Source organism: Podarcis cretensis, assembly GCF_951804945.1.
Source record: "Podarcis cretensis genome assembly, chromosome: 17".
Classification (NCBI taxonomy): domain Eukaryota; kingdom Metazoa; phylum Chordata; class Lepidosauria; order Squamata; family Lacertidae; genus Podarcis; species Podarcis cretensis.
The window spans coordinates 19,464,414-19,482,032 of NC_137187.1; the positions used below are offsets into that span (position 1 = coordinate 19,464,414).

Here is a 17,619-nt window from a genome sequence, read left to right on the forward strand (position 1 = left end):
CTCTTACCTGCTCTGGAAGTAAGGGGAAAGGTAGGAGATGAAACCCAGTTATTTTTAGTTTACTAATTATTGTTATTTACATTATAGAATTAATTGACATGATTATAAATTATATATAAGTGAACTAAGAAACTCGGTAAAACAAGAGTGATTTGCCATTTCATTTTGAAATTCAGGACAACATTTTTTTTTGCGATCTGTTGTGCTGCTTTTTGCAGTGCGTCCAATCCTCATATGATTACAACTGACAACAGAGCATCATCCCAACTTTCTGGGCAGCATTTGCTTATTGATGTTATTACACACTGGGCAGTGCTATAGCAAAAGTACTGTACCCATATTGCTGCTTTTTGGGGATTAAAACATAGTGGCTTGTTAGTCAATCCACCCCCTTACGTCATATGGTGCTCATCATAACACAGCCTTCGAAGTAAAACCTTGCTCTATAAGCAAGTAAAACCTTGCTCTATAAGCTTCTTTGCATGTAGTTATACCTTTTCTCATGCGGTTCTGCTCACCCACTGGATCACACTGGCATCACGGATATGGTTCACAAGGATGCAGAACAAAGCCATTTATGTTGTAGCACTCCCCTCACACAAAATCCAATTGTCTGATGGTTAAAATGGTGTTGTTTCCTGTTTTTGGACTGGTCTGATTTCCGCCCCTTCCCACGATTCTCTTACACTGGTTGATGATTCTCCGTTTTTTATTATGTGTTTGTCTCATGCTTAACTAGCCAGTTAAGCTATTTATTTTGCTGTTCATTCATGGCTGGTTGATGATCAGGGGACGGTGCAGTACATTTCCTGTGCTCTGTATCGTCCAAAGGAGCGATACAGTTGCCTGAGCACACATGGCACTCTGGGGTGGCGGCGGTATTTTAAATATAATTCAGGGTCACAGTCAGAGCTACAGTTCTCAATCACTGACTAGCACAGCTGTTCCTCCACCTGGGATTTAGGAAGCCAGGGGGGATTATATTGCCAGGTGTGCATCTGGTCCATGCTTGACTGCTCCCAGAGGGTGACAGCAGCATGTACCGAATCTGGAATCCAGGGCTTTTTACGTTGCACAGAAACACTTCCGTTTTAGAGCACTGTATTTTGCTACCCATTGTCCCTGTGGCACCCATGGAAGCTGACTTCTTGCATAACGGGAGGTGCGATTCCTTTGATTGTGGCATTTGTTTCATTTATTTGTGGCTTTCTCCGGCCGCCTTTCATCTCAGGGGCAGCTGTAGCTCACCAGCATCTGTTCCCCTTTGCAAAGGAGAATGGGACGTTACGGCTGGCTGCCCCCTTTCAGCTTACATTGCGATTCCATCTTGTCTTGATGTGAGAAATCAATGGGCATGGATGATGTCTGAAAGAAGTGAGCTTGTAGCTTAGAAAGTAGAGCATCTGTGGCAGAATGTTAGGGTTGCTGCTTTTAAATCTACTGTCCCTTTTGTCCGTGGGTCCGAGTGCAATTTTGAGAACAACTAATCCTCCAGTGTTCTGAAGAGCCATTGTGTTCCTTCTTTCTAGGTAGCTCACGTGAACAAGTTTAGTGAAAGCAGTGGCCTGGGGATCAGCTTAGAAGCTACAGTGGGACATCATTTCATCCGATCTGTTTTGCCGGAAGGGCCAGTTGGACGATGTGGCAAGCTGTTTAGCGGAGATGAATTACTAGAAGTATGAAATAATTTCTGCTTTACTTCTGATCCTTCCTTAAAGGCGATTCTGCTGAGGATTTCCAGTATTCATAGATACTAACATACTTTACCATATGAAATTCCTGCATGAAAACTGTATGGATAAATCCTGCATTGGCTAATTGTATGCATCAATTTGTAATGGTGCACAATACACTGTAATTTTTTTTGCAGTGTAAACCCACCTCATATGAGTGGAAGTTGTGCAGATCTGCACCCTTGAGCAAGCCCTGCCTCATTCAGCGGCATTTTGAGGATGAAAATTTCCCAAAGGATTGTTGATAATAGTAAAAACAGATGTGGCTTTCAGAAACCCTTTCCAGCTGACATTTGAATTTGTGTTACCTGCTTTCTGCATTGTGCCTGCAATTCTTGCAGGGCATTGTGTTTTGTGTCATTCTGGTGCACTGTGCATCTTACAAATTTCATTTTAAATATATATATATTTCTGTATAATATCTTGTCTTCTGTCGGCAGGTAAATGGAATATCTTTGCTTGGAGAAAATCACAAGGATGTAGTAAATATTTTAAAAGACCTGCCCATCAAAGTAACAATGGTGTGTTGCCGTGCAGCTCCACCTAATAGTCAGTTGTTAATGGATGAATATCAGATGATGGAACAGGTAAATCAAAGCAAAGGCGTGAGTCTTGTATGTGTAGGATGCTGTGAAGAAAGTGGGTGATCACTTGACTCTAAGCAAGGCTGTTTCAGCCTCTCTTAACCCTGTGGCAAATGGAGACAACCAGAAAATCTTTACAGGCACTCTTTCTCTCTCTCCCTCCTCCCATTATACCTTGTTCAAGGTTCCACTCTGTGCTCAATCTGAAATAGAGAGCTTTATTTCAGGCATTGCCAATGTTTCTGGGCCTCTGGGCACACTTGGGATGTTGAGGAAGTGTCAGTCACAAAATGGTTGCTGTGGGGTATGTGACATAAAACAAAATGGCCGCCGTATTGAAAAAGAGCAGAAAAAAGGGACAGGACACAAAATGATGTGAGCATTCCCTCCCTGCCCCAACCCCAACCCCCCTCCAAAAAAAAAAAAAAAATATCAGTGGGGGGAAAAGGCACATCAGTCACTACCACATTCACTCACGGAAAAAAGCCCTTTGTTCTTCTCTAATCTGATCAGAAGGAAAGGTGGATGTCCAAATCTGGCATCCAAAGACATGTCAGCATATTTAAGGGGCCTATTGGATTAGTGTAAAAAAATAGAATAGGAAGAGCAAAGAGTGCATTGTGCATTGCAGATTTTTGAGAGGACACTTGCAGAAACCTTTTGTGGGTGCCACAGGAGGTATTGGTGGGTGCACACAGGCACCAATTTGGCAACTCTCACATAACTATACAGTGGGACCTTAGCAGTCCTTCTTCTTGGCTGAGTGAATGTGGGATCTTGTTGTAAGGACATACAACAATAGGCCTTGCATGCAAGTTCATGCAGGCTTGTCACTTCCTTGCCAGCACATACATTCACTTGAATGAACAACAGAACAGTTTTATCCCACTACAGTGGTACCTCAGGTTACATACACTTCAGGTTACATACGCTTCAGGTTGCAGACTCTGCTAACCCAGAAATAGTGCTTCAGGTTAAGAACTTTGCTTCAGGATGAGAACAGAAATCATGCTCCGGCGGCACAGTGGCAGTGGGAGGCCCTATTGGCTAAAGTGGTGCTTCAGGTTAAGAACAGTTTCAGGTTAAGAACGGACCTCCGGAACGAATTAACCCAAGGTACCACTGTACAGAGATGCTCAATTTGTGTGAGCAGTCTGTTTTACTGATAAAGCACCACAGTTGAGACTTGAAAAATTTCGCTTCTCCAACTTCAACAAAATATTCATTTCTTATCAGATAACACCAATGGCAGCTAATAAGATGAGGCAGGACAATCCAGAGGGAGGGGAAGCCCACATCTGTACCAATGGGTGGCTGTTGGAAGTAGCTGAGTCAGAAGCAAGGCACACAACACCATGCAAAGCATTTGGGGCACTCCCTCCCCTGGCTGCCTTCAACACATGCCCTTTTGGTTTGCCTTTCAGTGGTGGGGAGTCCCACTCGCCATTTACTTCTTAACACTTTCCATTCTGCCTTTCATCACTATTCAGAGGAGAGATAGTTGGTATATGAAGGCAGACCTGATGTAGAAGGAAAATTCAATCAGAAAAGTTTGGATGAATGAAATATATAATATATACATATATGGTTCAGCCGATCCAATCCAGTGACTGGAATGTTAGATAATATTTCCACCTACAAAGCCTGGTTTAAATCCCTACTTTAGATTCTCAAAGTGGCTTTGGCCGTATTAGTGTGGTTACCTCAGAGGAAAAGTAAAAAATGTCTCCTCCCACAAAGCCATAAAATCGTTTTAGTTCCTTATCCTGGGGGGGGGGGGGGGAAGAAGATGTTGACATTCAAGAAATTCAAGTCCAAAGTCCTTTAGACACACAGAACTAGTTGCATAGTTGTTTTTCACAATGAAGCAATTACCTCATAGGGTTTTTGTGAAGGGGGCAGGCTAGAGGTAGCTTGTCAAGCAGAAGTGCTGTGTAAACAACTCATTATTAAGAATATAGGAAGGTTGGTTAGAGCTGCAGAGCAGTGTGGACACAAATATATAGTTAGAAGCAAAATTAAAATTCCCTATGTGGCCTTAGAGTGGCTTCAGATGTTTTGAATGTGGAGAGAATAGAGTAGCGGTTCTCAACCTGTGGGTCCCCAGATGTTGTTGAACTACAACTCCCATCATCCCTGAACTCTGGCCTTGCTAGCTGGGGTGATGGGAGTTGTAGTTCAACAACATCTGGGGACCCAAGGTTGAGAAAGGCTGGAATAGAGAGTTCAAATGACTTCCCTGTTCTCTGTATGTTTGTACCATCTGAAGTGGATCTTGCACTTGTCTCTCAGCCTGTCCCCACCATCTAAGCTTCTGCATTTGACGACTTCAGATGTTATAAAGATGCATGGGGAATAAGAAAAGCAAGTCAGTCATGCTTGCCATTCTCCCATCTCTCAATGTCCAGAGTTCCTTTTGGTCTCTTGTTATATGTGTATCTACTTGGAATCGAGTTTCAGTAAAAAATGTAGGATTTTCAGTTTTATTTATGGAAGTGAATCTCTTTCATTTTGCAGTCTGTTCTTGATCTTGGTGGACTCCTTGGCTCTTCAGAGACAGAGGATGCTAACTTGGACATGGATAATATGGGCCAGAGTGCAGATGAGGTTCAAGGATCTCCTTTGGCAATGTGGGAGACAAACATACAGCAAATTGAGCTAGAGAAAGGGAGCATGGGACTTGGATTTAGCATATTAGATTACCAGGTAATGTCCGAACTGCTTATTTTGCAGAATGGGAGTACTTACTGAGGGGAATTCTGTCCCTTTAAGCAATGTAATGTCAATTACCAGGCCTTTCCAAATGCTACTCTCAAACATGCTGCATTAAGTAAACAAATCTGTCGAACTAATTCTATGGAGCATCATTCATTTTGTGGGACTTCAGTCTAATTCTATGGCACAGTGATCTCTGCAGCAGGTCAACTTGCATAAAGTCTTTTGCTATGATTCAGGAAGAATCTACACATTGCATAACAATAAAAAGCAGTTAACATTTATTAAGATGATCATGCAGAATTGTTGGCATGAGTCTCCACAGATTAGAAAAACTGATTTGATTTTCAACTCTGATTTGGTCATTCCTCTGGTACAAACATGTACTTGGCCATTTATGTCTGATTCTATTTCTTTTAGAATTATTACTATTTTTATCAGTGGCTGGACATTTGCACATTCAGCTCAAAGGAGAAAAATTGATATAATTAAACCAATTATATCAATTTTTCTCCTTTGAGCCGAATGTGCATATGCCCAGCCATTGATAAAAATAAGACCTACAAAGTCTTGCAATAGACCTACAAAGCTGCAGAGGAGTGTGAAACAGATATGCTTGCTAACAGTGAAATTGCTTTTCCTAATGCTGCAGAGCTTGGTTAGTAAAAGTCTGAATATGTAAACATTCATAAAAGAATTGGACTGTGCCACATTAGTGGGGAATTGCTTTCACATTAAAACTCTTGTACTTGGAATGCTATTCCACTAGAGAGGCATTTAAGTCGGGTTTCTACCCTAGCGTTCTAGCTTTCCACGTGCTAGGACTTTCCGAATTGCTGGAAGGATTCGAATCTTCAGTCCCCACTGCATTCTGAAGTGGCAGAATCCTGTTTTATTAAAGAAGTTCAATAATCTCCTGAGCTAGAATCATAAGCTGTTATATCGCACAGTGTGATCTCCCAGTGTTATGTCATGTTGGGCCTGGATAAAATATTCAGATTGAATATATACAAGAAAGTGATCTCTACAAACGTAGGAATTAAATATTGGGTCCTGGAGGGTGTGAGTGCTCCCTCTCCTCTTCAGTGCCCCAGTATACTGGCAGTTTTTGGTATGCCACAACTCTCATAAGATGTTTAAATAGTGAAACTTTCTATTCCACGTGAGGTAAATGGAGCTTGGGGGAGGGATATCCAACTAATCAATGACCTAAAATCCATTAATCTCAGTGAGTCTTCTCTGAGTGTAACTGTCATTGGATAGCTCCCATTGGCTTGGATTCCTGAACTATTGAAGAAGCCAGTGTAACGTTTTTGTCTAGATTGATAAAGAGGATTTGGCATTATTTTATTCATAATATGCTGCTTTTATTTTCATTAATGAATAAAGCGCCTCCTGAAATGTGTATTCCCCAGTGCTTTTACATAAACATGTTAGGGATCAAAGAATACTATCTTTCCCCCTTGGTTCTTCTGACATAATTTGAGTTGGCATAAACAAATATGCTTAATTATAGGGAAGCACATAGCCATTAGAAGTCTTTCAGCTGATCACTGCCTGAAACTCTCAGGTTTTAGTTTTAGATTTTTACATAAAGATATTCCATATGCCCATGCCTAACACAAAAGAGGAGAATAAAGCAGTGTGGGCACTACTTATATTATTTGATGGAGCCTCTTATTTGCTGTAGCACAAAGCACAATCGAAATAATCTAGTGCAGGCATAGGCAAACTCGGCCCTCCAGATGTTTTGGGACCCTAGCTAACAGGACCAGTGGTCAGGGATGATGGGAATTGTAGTCCCAAAACATCTGGAGGGCCGAGTTTGCTTATGCTTGATCTAATGGCTGCTTGCAGCTGCTACGTAAATGCAGACATCTCTCATGAAAGTGGGGGTTCACCATTCACTGGGTTAGGGCTGGGTCATCTGCACCTTGAAAAGAAGCATAAAACTTGCATGGGCTCCTTATTTATTGAGAATATGTTTTCCCCACTTTCCTCTTCTTTAAAAAGGACCCTGTGGATCCTGCGAATACGGTGATTGTGATCCGCTCTCTAGTCTCTGGGGGGGTGGCTGAACAAGATGGCCGGCTCCTCCCCGGAGACAGACTTATGTACGTGAATGACATCAACTTGGAAAACGGCAGTCTGGAGGAAGCTGTGCAAGCGCTGAAAGGAGCGCCGATGGGAACGGTTAGGATAGGAGTCGCAAAGCCCTTGCCTGTAAGGAACTTAAATCTTACACATTTTGTTTGGGGTTTCCTATTTTGCCAAGAAACCATACAGGTTGCCTGTCCGCAAATGCATGTGTTTCGTTTATTGACCCAGCAGCTGACGACACTCACTGTGGATGTGTGAACTAATCTCGTTTTGTTTTAAAGTGATGTAAAAAAAAAAAAGTTCCGTCTGTGGAGTTTCATCCGTAAAGGTCAGTTCACACATGTGTAAGTGATGTGGCTTTGGCTGCCGTCAAGTGATAAGCATACACCTGTGAACCTGCCCACAGTGTGTCTGATTGCAAAAATAAATAAATAAAACAATAGCAATCTGAAGTGTATCTGAAGAAGTGTTCATGAACACGAAAGCTTATACCAAAACAAACTTAGTTGGTCTATAACTGCTACTGGATTTTTTTTATTTTTTATTTTCATTTCAATAGCAATCTGTACTCCAGATACATCAGGGCAGTTCATTTACTCAATAGCATCTTGTTTTGACCCTATCCATGGAGTTTCATTTGGGAATAGCATACATTGGGCATAGTAATGGGAAGAGGAGTGGCCATCCTGGTTTTACAGAAAATTCAAGAAGGAATTTGTTTAAAGCTGGTTTTCTTCCTAACCTCAAACACAGCATTTTTTATTTCAGTGCTCTTAAGTTCAATGGAGCTTACTGATGAACATTTGTGTTTAGATTCTGAGAGTAAGTGGGACTGAAGTCTGTGGGGCAAAATAGGTTTAAATCCAATCTGTTATGCTCAGCTACATTGGTAATCGGGCTCTTTTGGGAAATATAGCAAAGTAAATATAAATCATGAGGGCTGAGAAAAGATTCCAAATTCCCAGGTGCCGGGACTGGAGTATTAGATACTACCGCTGTTCCCATCTAAAATATTACTAAAATATCATGGGCATTTCATTCTTCAGTGCTTTTCCTAGCCTTGTAAACCATTACACCTGCTCAGGGCTATAAGAATAACCTGCAGTGCTCTCTCTTTTGGAGGCTCCCATTCTTTCCCCTTTCTAAAAATTCCCTCACGCTGCATGTCGTGAACATTAGCCACTATCCATCTCAAGAGCTTCATTCTCTCTGCAGCTTTCACCAGAAGAGGGCTATGTTTCTGCTAAGGAAGATTCCTTTTTCTACACTGCCCAGTCCTTTGAGGAGGAAGGGCCAGCTGATTCAGCCCTCTTCCATGCTGAGCTGGCTCTGGTTAGTGGCCACTTCCTTTCCATGATAATGTGTTAAAACCCTTTTGATCTTATGTTTTCATACCAAACAAAATTTTGTCTAGCGTCAATGGAGAAACGGCCTTGACGTTGTAACGTAAAGATGTATTTTAAAATGCTTGCTTAACTTCTTTTTTTTTAAGGGCTTAAGAAGGTTGTTTTATTGGGTCGAGATGCTGATATCTAAATACACACACACACACAAACCAAAAGCCCACAAACGCACACCCACAGTCATGAGAAAAAGAAAGTACACCCTCTTTGGTTTTACATTTCAGGACATAATAACAATAATCTGTTCCTTAGCAGGTCATAGAATTAGGTAAATACAACTTCACTCAGGCGAACAGCAACACATGACCAATTATTATATCATGATTTATTTAAGAAAAAAAAAGGAAAATGGAGAAGCCACATGTGGAAAAACTAAAACTAAAAATGAGACAGTAACTTGGATTGGATTTCAAAAATAAATTCAGTGTTTACACATTATCCTGTTTTGAGAATCGTACATCAATATAGGAAAAGGAAATTAAGGCTGCTGTCCTATGCTCTTCTGTAGAAGTAGTTAGTAGACTCACAGGTATTTGTTTCTGGGTAGAAACACAAGATTGGGTGGTCAACCACTTATACAAAACAAGTGGTATTGACAAGAATAAGTTAAGGGGATGTGTATACCACATTACAAAGTGAGGTTTTTGCTGCTGTTTTTCAGGTCATGTTATATCATCACCACACAGTTTATTTAGAAGCTTGATGGATTCTTAGTTGGCTGCAATTTCCATCATTCAAGCAAACTAATCACTTTTAAGTTTCAGTAGGAAGTTTTAATGCATGCACTTGTGATATCACATAAGTGCAGGATTTGTAACATACTGGATACGTTTTTATCAGTCATTTAAAGATTAGTGAAAAGTATGCTAGCTTTGAAGTTGGACAATGTGTGTGTATGTATATATATATATATATATATATATATATATATATATATACACCCTATTATTTAAAATAAAATGAGAGATTTGGTAGGCAGCTTTTGTATCATGAAGATAATTAAACTTTTTTTTTTTTTTTAATGGACCTGTTGAGACAAACTTAAGCAGTGCACCACATTCTTAAATTCAACAGTGGGACAGCAGATGAGATTTTTTTCCAGAGGTAGAAAATTATAGGAAGTCATTCCCCCCGCCCCAGCATCAAACATCACCTGTTTATCACTTGATGGACTTGCAAATTCAGATCTACATAATATTCTCAGATAACACTGGTGTATCATTGAATTTGAGGATATGGAGACATAGGTGAAAATGGAAATGGGCTCATTGTGTGTCCAAAAGATTTTGTATGTTGGAAATCAAAAAGAAAACTAAAACAAGGCACGGTAGCTAAGAAGTATTCATCCACAGATGCAAATGTTTGGGGCTTATGTGATACGAATGCAGCAGATAGCCGGACTGATTAAATTGCCTTTGCTGTTAGGTGGATTCAAGTGAGGCAGATCTAGTGGAGGAATCCACCTTCGAATCGCACTATTCCCCAGACAATGATGGTACATTCCAGTCTTCAGTTTCAGCTCTGCATGGCAGCTCCTGTGCCGATGACCTGAAGTATAACCTCTCACTACCCTCTTCAACTCCCAAGGTAAAAAGAAAAATATGTATCATTTTATTGATTGCGGTGAAGCACCACTGAATGTGAAGATGTTTGCGTTTGGCTGCTGTATTGGATGTAGCAATGACTAATGTCGCCCCGGTTGGTTCCATCTGCTCGTAGGTTTGTTATTAGATTAAAGAGCAATTTCATTTAGGTAGTGTTGACTGAACACCTTTCAGCCTTTCGGAGACCAAATGCATTTTGTGCTATATGAGGAGGACAACATCGATTTGAGGTCTCTTGTTTCGCTTCTTAAAAAGAAGAAGAATGGTTTCAATGAATTTTAATAATACTGTGGGATATTTTCAAAAAGGTTAACATAGAGTAACGAACTATTGCTCAAAAAATAATATTTCCACCATATAAGACACTGTTCATTTTCTCCGTATCTTTAATCGTAGTCAGTTAGTTACTATATCCCTTTAGTAAATGTGATGTCACAGTTAGGCTAAAATTAAATCAACAGCAAAATAGCATCAACATGTTGACATTCAATTTAACCATAAAGAGCAAGATATTTTAAAAATGTTTTGATCCCATACCCAATCCTGTTCTTTAGCATGATGGCATCTTTTACATTTTCTTCCCCGTATTAAGATTTTCCCATCTTCCATTTCTTGGCAACCTGTTAATTTTTTTCGCCTAAGCTTGAATAATTTCCTGTGTTTTTTTTTAATACTCATGGTAGTTCTGGCATCATCATTGCCGGTGATGTCGATCCGTTTTCTTGGTTGGTTTGCAGTGTATATTCCTGAAAAAAGGAGTTGCTCATCTTTCACACCTGAGGTTCACCAGCTGGCTGTATCCCTTCTGGAATGTATTTCAGTCTTACTGGCCATGGGGCCGACAGCCGGAGTTCATCTCATAATGGAATTTCCTAATCCACAACAGAATGTACCTTTGCTGTGCCAATGAGACAGATTGCATTGTTTAACTTGGTAATTGTTACTTAAAGGGATTAGACAGAGAGCATGCTGGGAAATGTATGTTCTGCAACACATCTGGTCTTACAGAAGACATCAGATTGGTGATCCCAAAGACTCTCTTTCTGTCTCTGTCTCTCCTTTTACATCTACCAGATGCAGTCCTATATATGTCTTCTCAGAAATAAGTCCTGTTGAGCTCAATGGGGCTTACTCCCAGGTAAGTCCTTATAAGACTGCAACCCGAGAGCAAAATGCTAACATTAAAGCTTGGTAGCAATTCACGTTTCATTTTGCCCAGATAAAAATAGCCACACAGAAAGCAATGCAGTATACCATTTCAAATGAGCCAGCGACCTCTCTTCACACAGGGAGAGGTAATAAATAATAATAATAATAATAATAATAATAATAATAATAATAATAATATTATTTATACCACGCCCATCTGGCTGAGTTTTCCCAGCCATTCTGGCTGGCTTCCAACATAATATTAAAATACTCTTCTAGAAGCAGAGGGACATGTGAAGTAGGGAATATCCACCTAAAAAACATTTTCATCCTTAGAAGAGCACAGGAAGCCCACACATGCGGACCTCAAAGTCATAGATCTAAAGTTTGGAATACAGGCAGTTGCAACTCCAGATGACAGACACATTGGAGTTTCAGTACAGTCATTATTTTGAAGAGGGGAAAAAGTTCATCTCAAATTTTACATGTTTTGGAGCCTTTCTTCACACTTGCAGAATGAAGCTTTTTGGGTAATTTATCTTAGATACAGTAGTTTGAGAGGAACATTAAAGCACTGATGGGTTAAGAAACGAGCGAGACATTAACTCCCTTTCTGACAGACATGCATTCAAATAGTGCTCCATTAGGAGCAGAGTCGCAGGGTTGTATCAAAAGCAGCACCAGTGAAATTACCCTTTTGCAGTGGCAGATCAGGTCCACTTCCTGGTGGGGCCGGGTTGTGGTCCGGCCACCTAGCCACTCCTCTCAGCGTCGGGGTGGTACGGCATCCTGCGTCATGCTGGGGAAAACCCCGGCAACATCAGGTTGCCAGGTGGCCAATCAGGTCACTTGGGGAGGGGCGTGGCCTGGGACAATTTAAGCCTCAGCGTGACTCTGTGGCTTCCTCTTCTGTTTCCTCTCCTTCCTCCCCCCCCCCAGTCCTCCAACTCCAGCTGATTTGGAGGATGTGTGGAGGGCTGCAGGCACGGAGGGAAAGCTCTGTCTTACTTGTACAGGTCTGTTGCGTTAGTGGAGACGGAAGAGTGGCTATTGCCCTAGATTTTTAACTACATACATGTTCAGAACAGTAGGCGCTGTTCAGGAATGCTGATGCTGTCTGAAATGTCTCATGCTCTTTATGAAATTGTCAGTGTAGTTTGGTATCATGTCTACTTGAAAATGTGCTGTCCTGAGCATACTCCCAGGAAACTGGATAGTAAGGTTGTATCCTTAGGGTGATATTCAGCTATGTTTACTTGGAGTAGATGCATTGGAATTAATGAACACGACAAAGTTAGGTCTATGAATTTCAGTAGGACTATTTGGAGTAAAATCTGGTTGAATACCCTTGGGTGCTCTTGCCTGGAAGCAAGCCCCACTGAACACAGTGAGATATACTTCTGAGTAAACATGTGTCGGTTTTGCTCTGATGGGCTGTAATTCTATGCACACTTACTTGGGGGTAGGTCTCACGGAACTGTGTGAGACTTAACTTCTGAGTAGACGAGCAGAGGTTTTAGTTCTATCTTGGTGATTGGAAAAGCATTTATTCTTTGCTGAATTCACTTTCAAGAGATGGGCAGAACAATAACATTGTTGTTGTTTAGTTGTTTAGTCGTGTCCGACTCTTCGTGACCCCATGGATCAGAGCACGCCAGGCACTCCTGTCTTCCACTGCCTCCCGCAGTTTGGTCAAACTCATGTTGGTAGCTTCGAGAACATTGTCCAACCATCTCGTCCTCTGTCGTCCCCTTCTCCTTGTGCCCTCAATCTTTCCCAACATCAGGGTCTTTTCCAGGGATTCTTCTCTTCTCAAATAATAACATACCAAGCTGTTATTCAAAAAAACCCAAACCTCTAAAAGTCAAATAAACTATTAAAAACTTTTTTTTTTAAATAATAGGCTGTTTGCAAAGAAAGTTCAAATGCCTCAGTTGGTTACCATTTACTGGAGCAAAACCTGTACACCATGGATCTAATGCAAAGGGGAGGAGAGAGCAGATCTTCTGCTGATGTATGTGTGGAACAGTCTGCTGGGAGCACAAGAAAAGATCCAGTAACACATTCTCCTAAGAAACAAGCTGAACATGAAAGCACAGGAACTTGGACAGCTGAAGCCTCACACAATGCAAATTTAACTTCTAGATTGAACCCTGATGCTACTGGGAAAGTAAGTGTTTCATTGCGTATGTTTGTGCAGTAATGCCAGTATTTCCAGAGATCACAAAACGGAACTGATAGCCTTCCGGATATTACTGTGCTTACGAACTCCCTTAATAACTCTGCCAGCCTTGATAGCCTGGTTGAATTGTGGAATAACAGGCTCCCCTTGCAACATGGTATATCTCCCAGGTGTCCTTCTGGCAGTGCTGGTTCCTCTTGTTCAGGGCGACTGAAGTGGCTGGCTTTGTTGTAAAGATGGCTATGTTGGTGATCAATTTATGGCCTAGGCCTGTTTCAAAGGGTTGTGCTACTACTGTCAGCATAGCATCCGTTCTGTAAAACAGTTCTGAGTGATAGTAAGTAAGGGCTAAGTTTGCAGAGAGCTCCAAAGTGAAAGGGTGCAGGGATACAAAGCATTTCTCTCTCTCTCGTTCTTCTAGGTCAGGCTGATTTGCAGCACAAGCACGCAGCAGGAGCTTGTTCTTGGACAGAGCAGGAAGACTTTGGCATAAAATCAGGCTTATACTCCTGCCTACCTCTCCAGCACGCTGCTGCTGCTGCTTGCACTGAAGAAGATAGTTTGCTTTATTTTCTTGCTTTGCTGCCAAGGAACTTGCACAAATGCTGATGTTTTAGCAGTAAACCACCGTGTTACTTCTTTTTTATCCTTTTAGCGCAGTCATATTAATTTGAAGGGAAACAAGAGTTCTGTAAACAAATTAGGAATTACACATTTTCTTATTACGTGAATGCCTAGCAGATTGGAAACCATCTGTAATTGGCAAATCACACGGAATCCAATAATGCTCTCCAGTTACTTGTCTCTATAAACTGACACTGTTTTTCTTCTTATCAGGATCACGTACTCTTGATGGAAAATAACAGCTTAACGCATGCTGGGAGGTATTCTGCAACCCTAAATACAAACAAAAACAAGTTTGAGAAGACGATTACTATTGCAAAAGGCAATTCAAGTTTAGGTAGTGTATCTGCATCACCTTTTCTGCCGTTGTTGTAATTTCTGCCTACTTGCTCCCCAAATAGAACTGTGTAATGGTATGAAAAACAACAACAGACAAACCCATTGAGAGTGTGGCTGCAGTGTAGGCAATCTGCAACTTTTCAGGTCCATGGTGCTGTCTCCAGGAATATGTTTTTCCCAGGAGAGTAGGAAGATATTTCAACACAGGTGCCTTGTTTTGTTTTGCTAATTGGGTGGAATTCCTTCTATTGTTTTGCTCACGATATGGCATGAGATTTAATGTGAGTCAATAATATCAAACCGACCTACGTAATTCTAGTAATTAGTAGTGAGATGGGAAACATATGGCCCTTAAGGTATTTTTGGCTTTCAGCTCCCATCATTCCTAGTTGTGAGAAATTATGGGAAACATGGTCCAACAAGACCTTTCCAAAGCGTTTGACACTGGGCTATTGGAATTAGTTAATAGAATTTATTGCTTGCATCTTTTAGCGAATACTTCAGCTAAGAGTTGTCGCAACCATGACACTGAGTAAAGCCTCACAAGACTGTCTAATCTTCTTCAGAGGATGAACGAACAACAGCACATTGAGACTGCAGTCCTATATATACTGTTACTTGGAAGCAAATCCCATTTATTTAAAATATTTATATCCTGCCCTTCATTACAAGATTTCCCTGTGGGAAACAATAAAACTCATTCTAAAACCACAAAGCCATTAAACAGATGCAAGAGTGGGTCAGATTGCAATTAGCATCAGTTATAAAACTATAGAGCAACATCTATAAAAATCTCAAGCTGAGCACTTAACAGTTTCCAAATGCTTGAGTAAATAACTATGTCTTGATCTGATGCCGAACTGAGAGGTGATGGGTGTTCCACAACTGGGACACAACCCCAGTGAAGCTTCTTAGGCCCTTGCATAGTGTATAACTCCTGGAAGCTGGACCATTTAAGTCAACGGGACTTCATTCTGAATAGGATTACACTGTAAAAATAGCCATTCCTCAATATATCAGTGTGATGTTCAGAATGGAGTTTGTGCTAGACAGCTGTCAAGAAACAGAAGTCATGGTCATGCTTGCAGCTTTGCATAAATTTAAATATCAGCATCTTGCTCAGAATGATTCTGTAAAAACGGCCTTATCCTAATATTATCAAATTTCACATGTGGTTTTATTTTTTATTCTGAGTGGGTGGGTGAGTGGGGAGGTTGTAGGTGGTGGTTTGCTTCTATGGATGCATATCTGCTATTGGCAAAAACACCTATGTATAAGGTTTAAGTTGACTCTTTTTTGGGTCTTCTCATAGGCTGGAATTTGCTACCATATTACCTGTAATATTGGCTGCAAATTTATCTTCTTTATTTTCTTCTACTTCTCCTTTAAGGGATGACAGTAAGTTCCAATAAAGATGGTTCTGGAATGATAGTCCGCAGCATTATCCATGGGGGCTCCATAAGTCGTGATGGGCGCATTGGTGTTGGGGACTGCATTCTGTCTGTCAATGAGGAACCTACCACTAATTTAACCAACGCACAGGCACGAGCTATGCTGCGGAGACATTCCCTCGTCGGACCAGATATAAAGTATGTAGAGTCAATTGGTGCAAGAACAATGTCTGGTGTATTTATTTATTTATTTATTTATTTATTTACTTTAAAAATAATCTTGAAGGACATCATATTCCACACTTACCTTGAAGTTATGTTCCGAATTCAGAATTTAAATGGCTAGAACAGGCACCCCCAAACTCGGCCCTCCAGATGTTTTGGGACTACAATTCCCATCATCCCTGACCACTGGTCCTGTTAGCTAGGGATGATGGGAGTTGTAGTCCCAGAACATCTGGAGGGCCGAGTGTGAGGGTGCCTGGGCTAGAATAACTCAAAATTGCCAGTGTGAGTCCAGGAAGAAAATTTCAAGATTGTGATTCTCAGCACGGCCTGCTCTGACCCGTTTACAGTTTTTAATGAGCATCCTTAAGATTTAAGTCTGATTTAAATCTGCCAGTCCTCCCTGGGGTACATTTCTTTCTTTACTCCCACTCTGGGATCCCTTCAGATTCAACCTGTTAGGTGGGTTTGACATAAACATTTTATGTTCTCTTGCATCAGATTGCATCAGATCAGCATCAGATTGCCTTCCTTACATGGCCAAGAAGGGCTCCTTTTTTCACTAGTACACTTGTTGGTTTTCCTTCACCCTCACAAGGCAGCAAGTGTCCCAGCCCCCCACTCCTTTTTCACACAGATTCCTCCAGCTTCTAGCAGATGCAAGCATGTTCCCATGGGACCCAAGTTATGCAGTGTCTTTCTGAGTGGAGAGAGCTGTGCCCTGTTATATTGTGCTGTGTGCATGCTTGGTGCAAGAAGAGCCTCTCAGCTCCTTGCTCTTTGATGGGGAGAAAACTTGGATTGCGCACCACCTGCGACTGAAGACCTTTGCTCAGGATGATAAACTAGGAAAAATGTTGGAATTTTTATAAGGGAAGTCTACTCTCTGTTTGCCAAAGATTCTTTTCTTTGAGAAAAATCTCAGTAGTGAAAAAGTGGCTAATTACAGAAACTATGACACATGGCATTAAGACAGAAGAATAATGTTTTAAAGTATAACTCTCAGTACATCTTTGACAAATATCAGGGAAGCAGTTTATCTTGTTTCTACATTTGTATTTCACACATGTAGACTTAGAGGCAGGGTAGCTTGTTACTTGAAAGAGGAACAAAAATCTAAAGCCTAGAAATAAAATACACTGAATTGAAATAGTTTGCCGCCTGCTTACTCTTTTAAGACAACAGCAACAGGTGTATTATCTTTACTGCATGTCAGGTGTTCAGACACAAGATGCTTTCAGGTAACCCAGGTCATTTACAACAAACTGGTGTAACCTGTAACTTCCTGGACCTATTAGTGGTATCTTGGTCATTTGCTTAAATTGCATGTATATAGTAAAAGGTAAATGACCCCTGAATGGTTAAGTCCAGTCAATGGCGGAAGGTGAATGCATGTTGTAGGCCCTTTATGAATAGAAAAAATCCTCTTTACACATTGAGGTGAGCACAACTCGCTTCCTAATAAGGGTCCTTAGCTTTCTATCCTATCCAATCAGAAGCAGACCAAAATTTCAGTTCCTCTGGGCACGCCTGTCTTATCTATCAGCTATCTATCTATCTATCTATCTAT

The 17,619-nt window shown here is 41.0% G+C and overlaps 1 protein-coding gene across 16 annotated transcripts in view; it reads left to right on the forward strand.

Moving 5' to 3' along the window:
* MPDZ (multiple PDZ domain crumbs cell polarity complex component) overlaps positions 1-17,619 on the forward strand; it is a 109,017-nt gene that overhangs the window by 40,327 nt on the left and 51,071 nt on the right. For 14 of the 16 annotated variants that reach the window (XM_079959048.1, XM_079959056.1, XM_079959061.1 and 11 more), the window contains exons 14-22: positions 1,530-1,676; positions 2,174-2,320; positions 4,835-5,023; positions 7,046-7,255; positions 8,348-8,464; positions 9,961-10,122; positions 13,192-13,458; positions 14,308-14,431; positions 15,824-16,022. In XM_079959048.1, the coding sequence (XP_079815174.1) occupies positions 1,530-1,676; positions 2,174-2,320; positions 4,835-5,023; positions 7,046-7,255; positions 8,348-8,464; positions 9,961-10,122; positions 13,192-13,458; positions 14,308-14,431; positions 15,824-16,022 (1,562 nt within the window). The remainder of the gene's footprint in view (positions 1-1,529; positions 1,677-2,173; positions 2,321-4,834; positions 5,024-7,045; positions 7,256-8,347; positions 8,465-9,960; positions 10,123-13,191; positions 13,459-14,307; positions 14,432-15,823; positions 16,023-17,619) is intronic. The other 2 variants (XM_079959063.1, XM_079959054.1) reach the window with 1 other exon arrangement.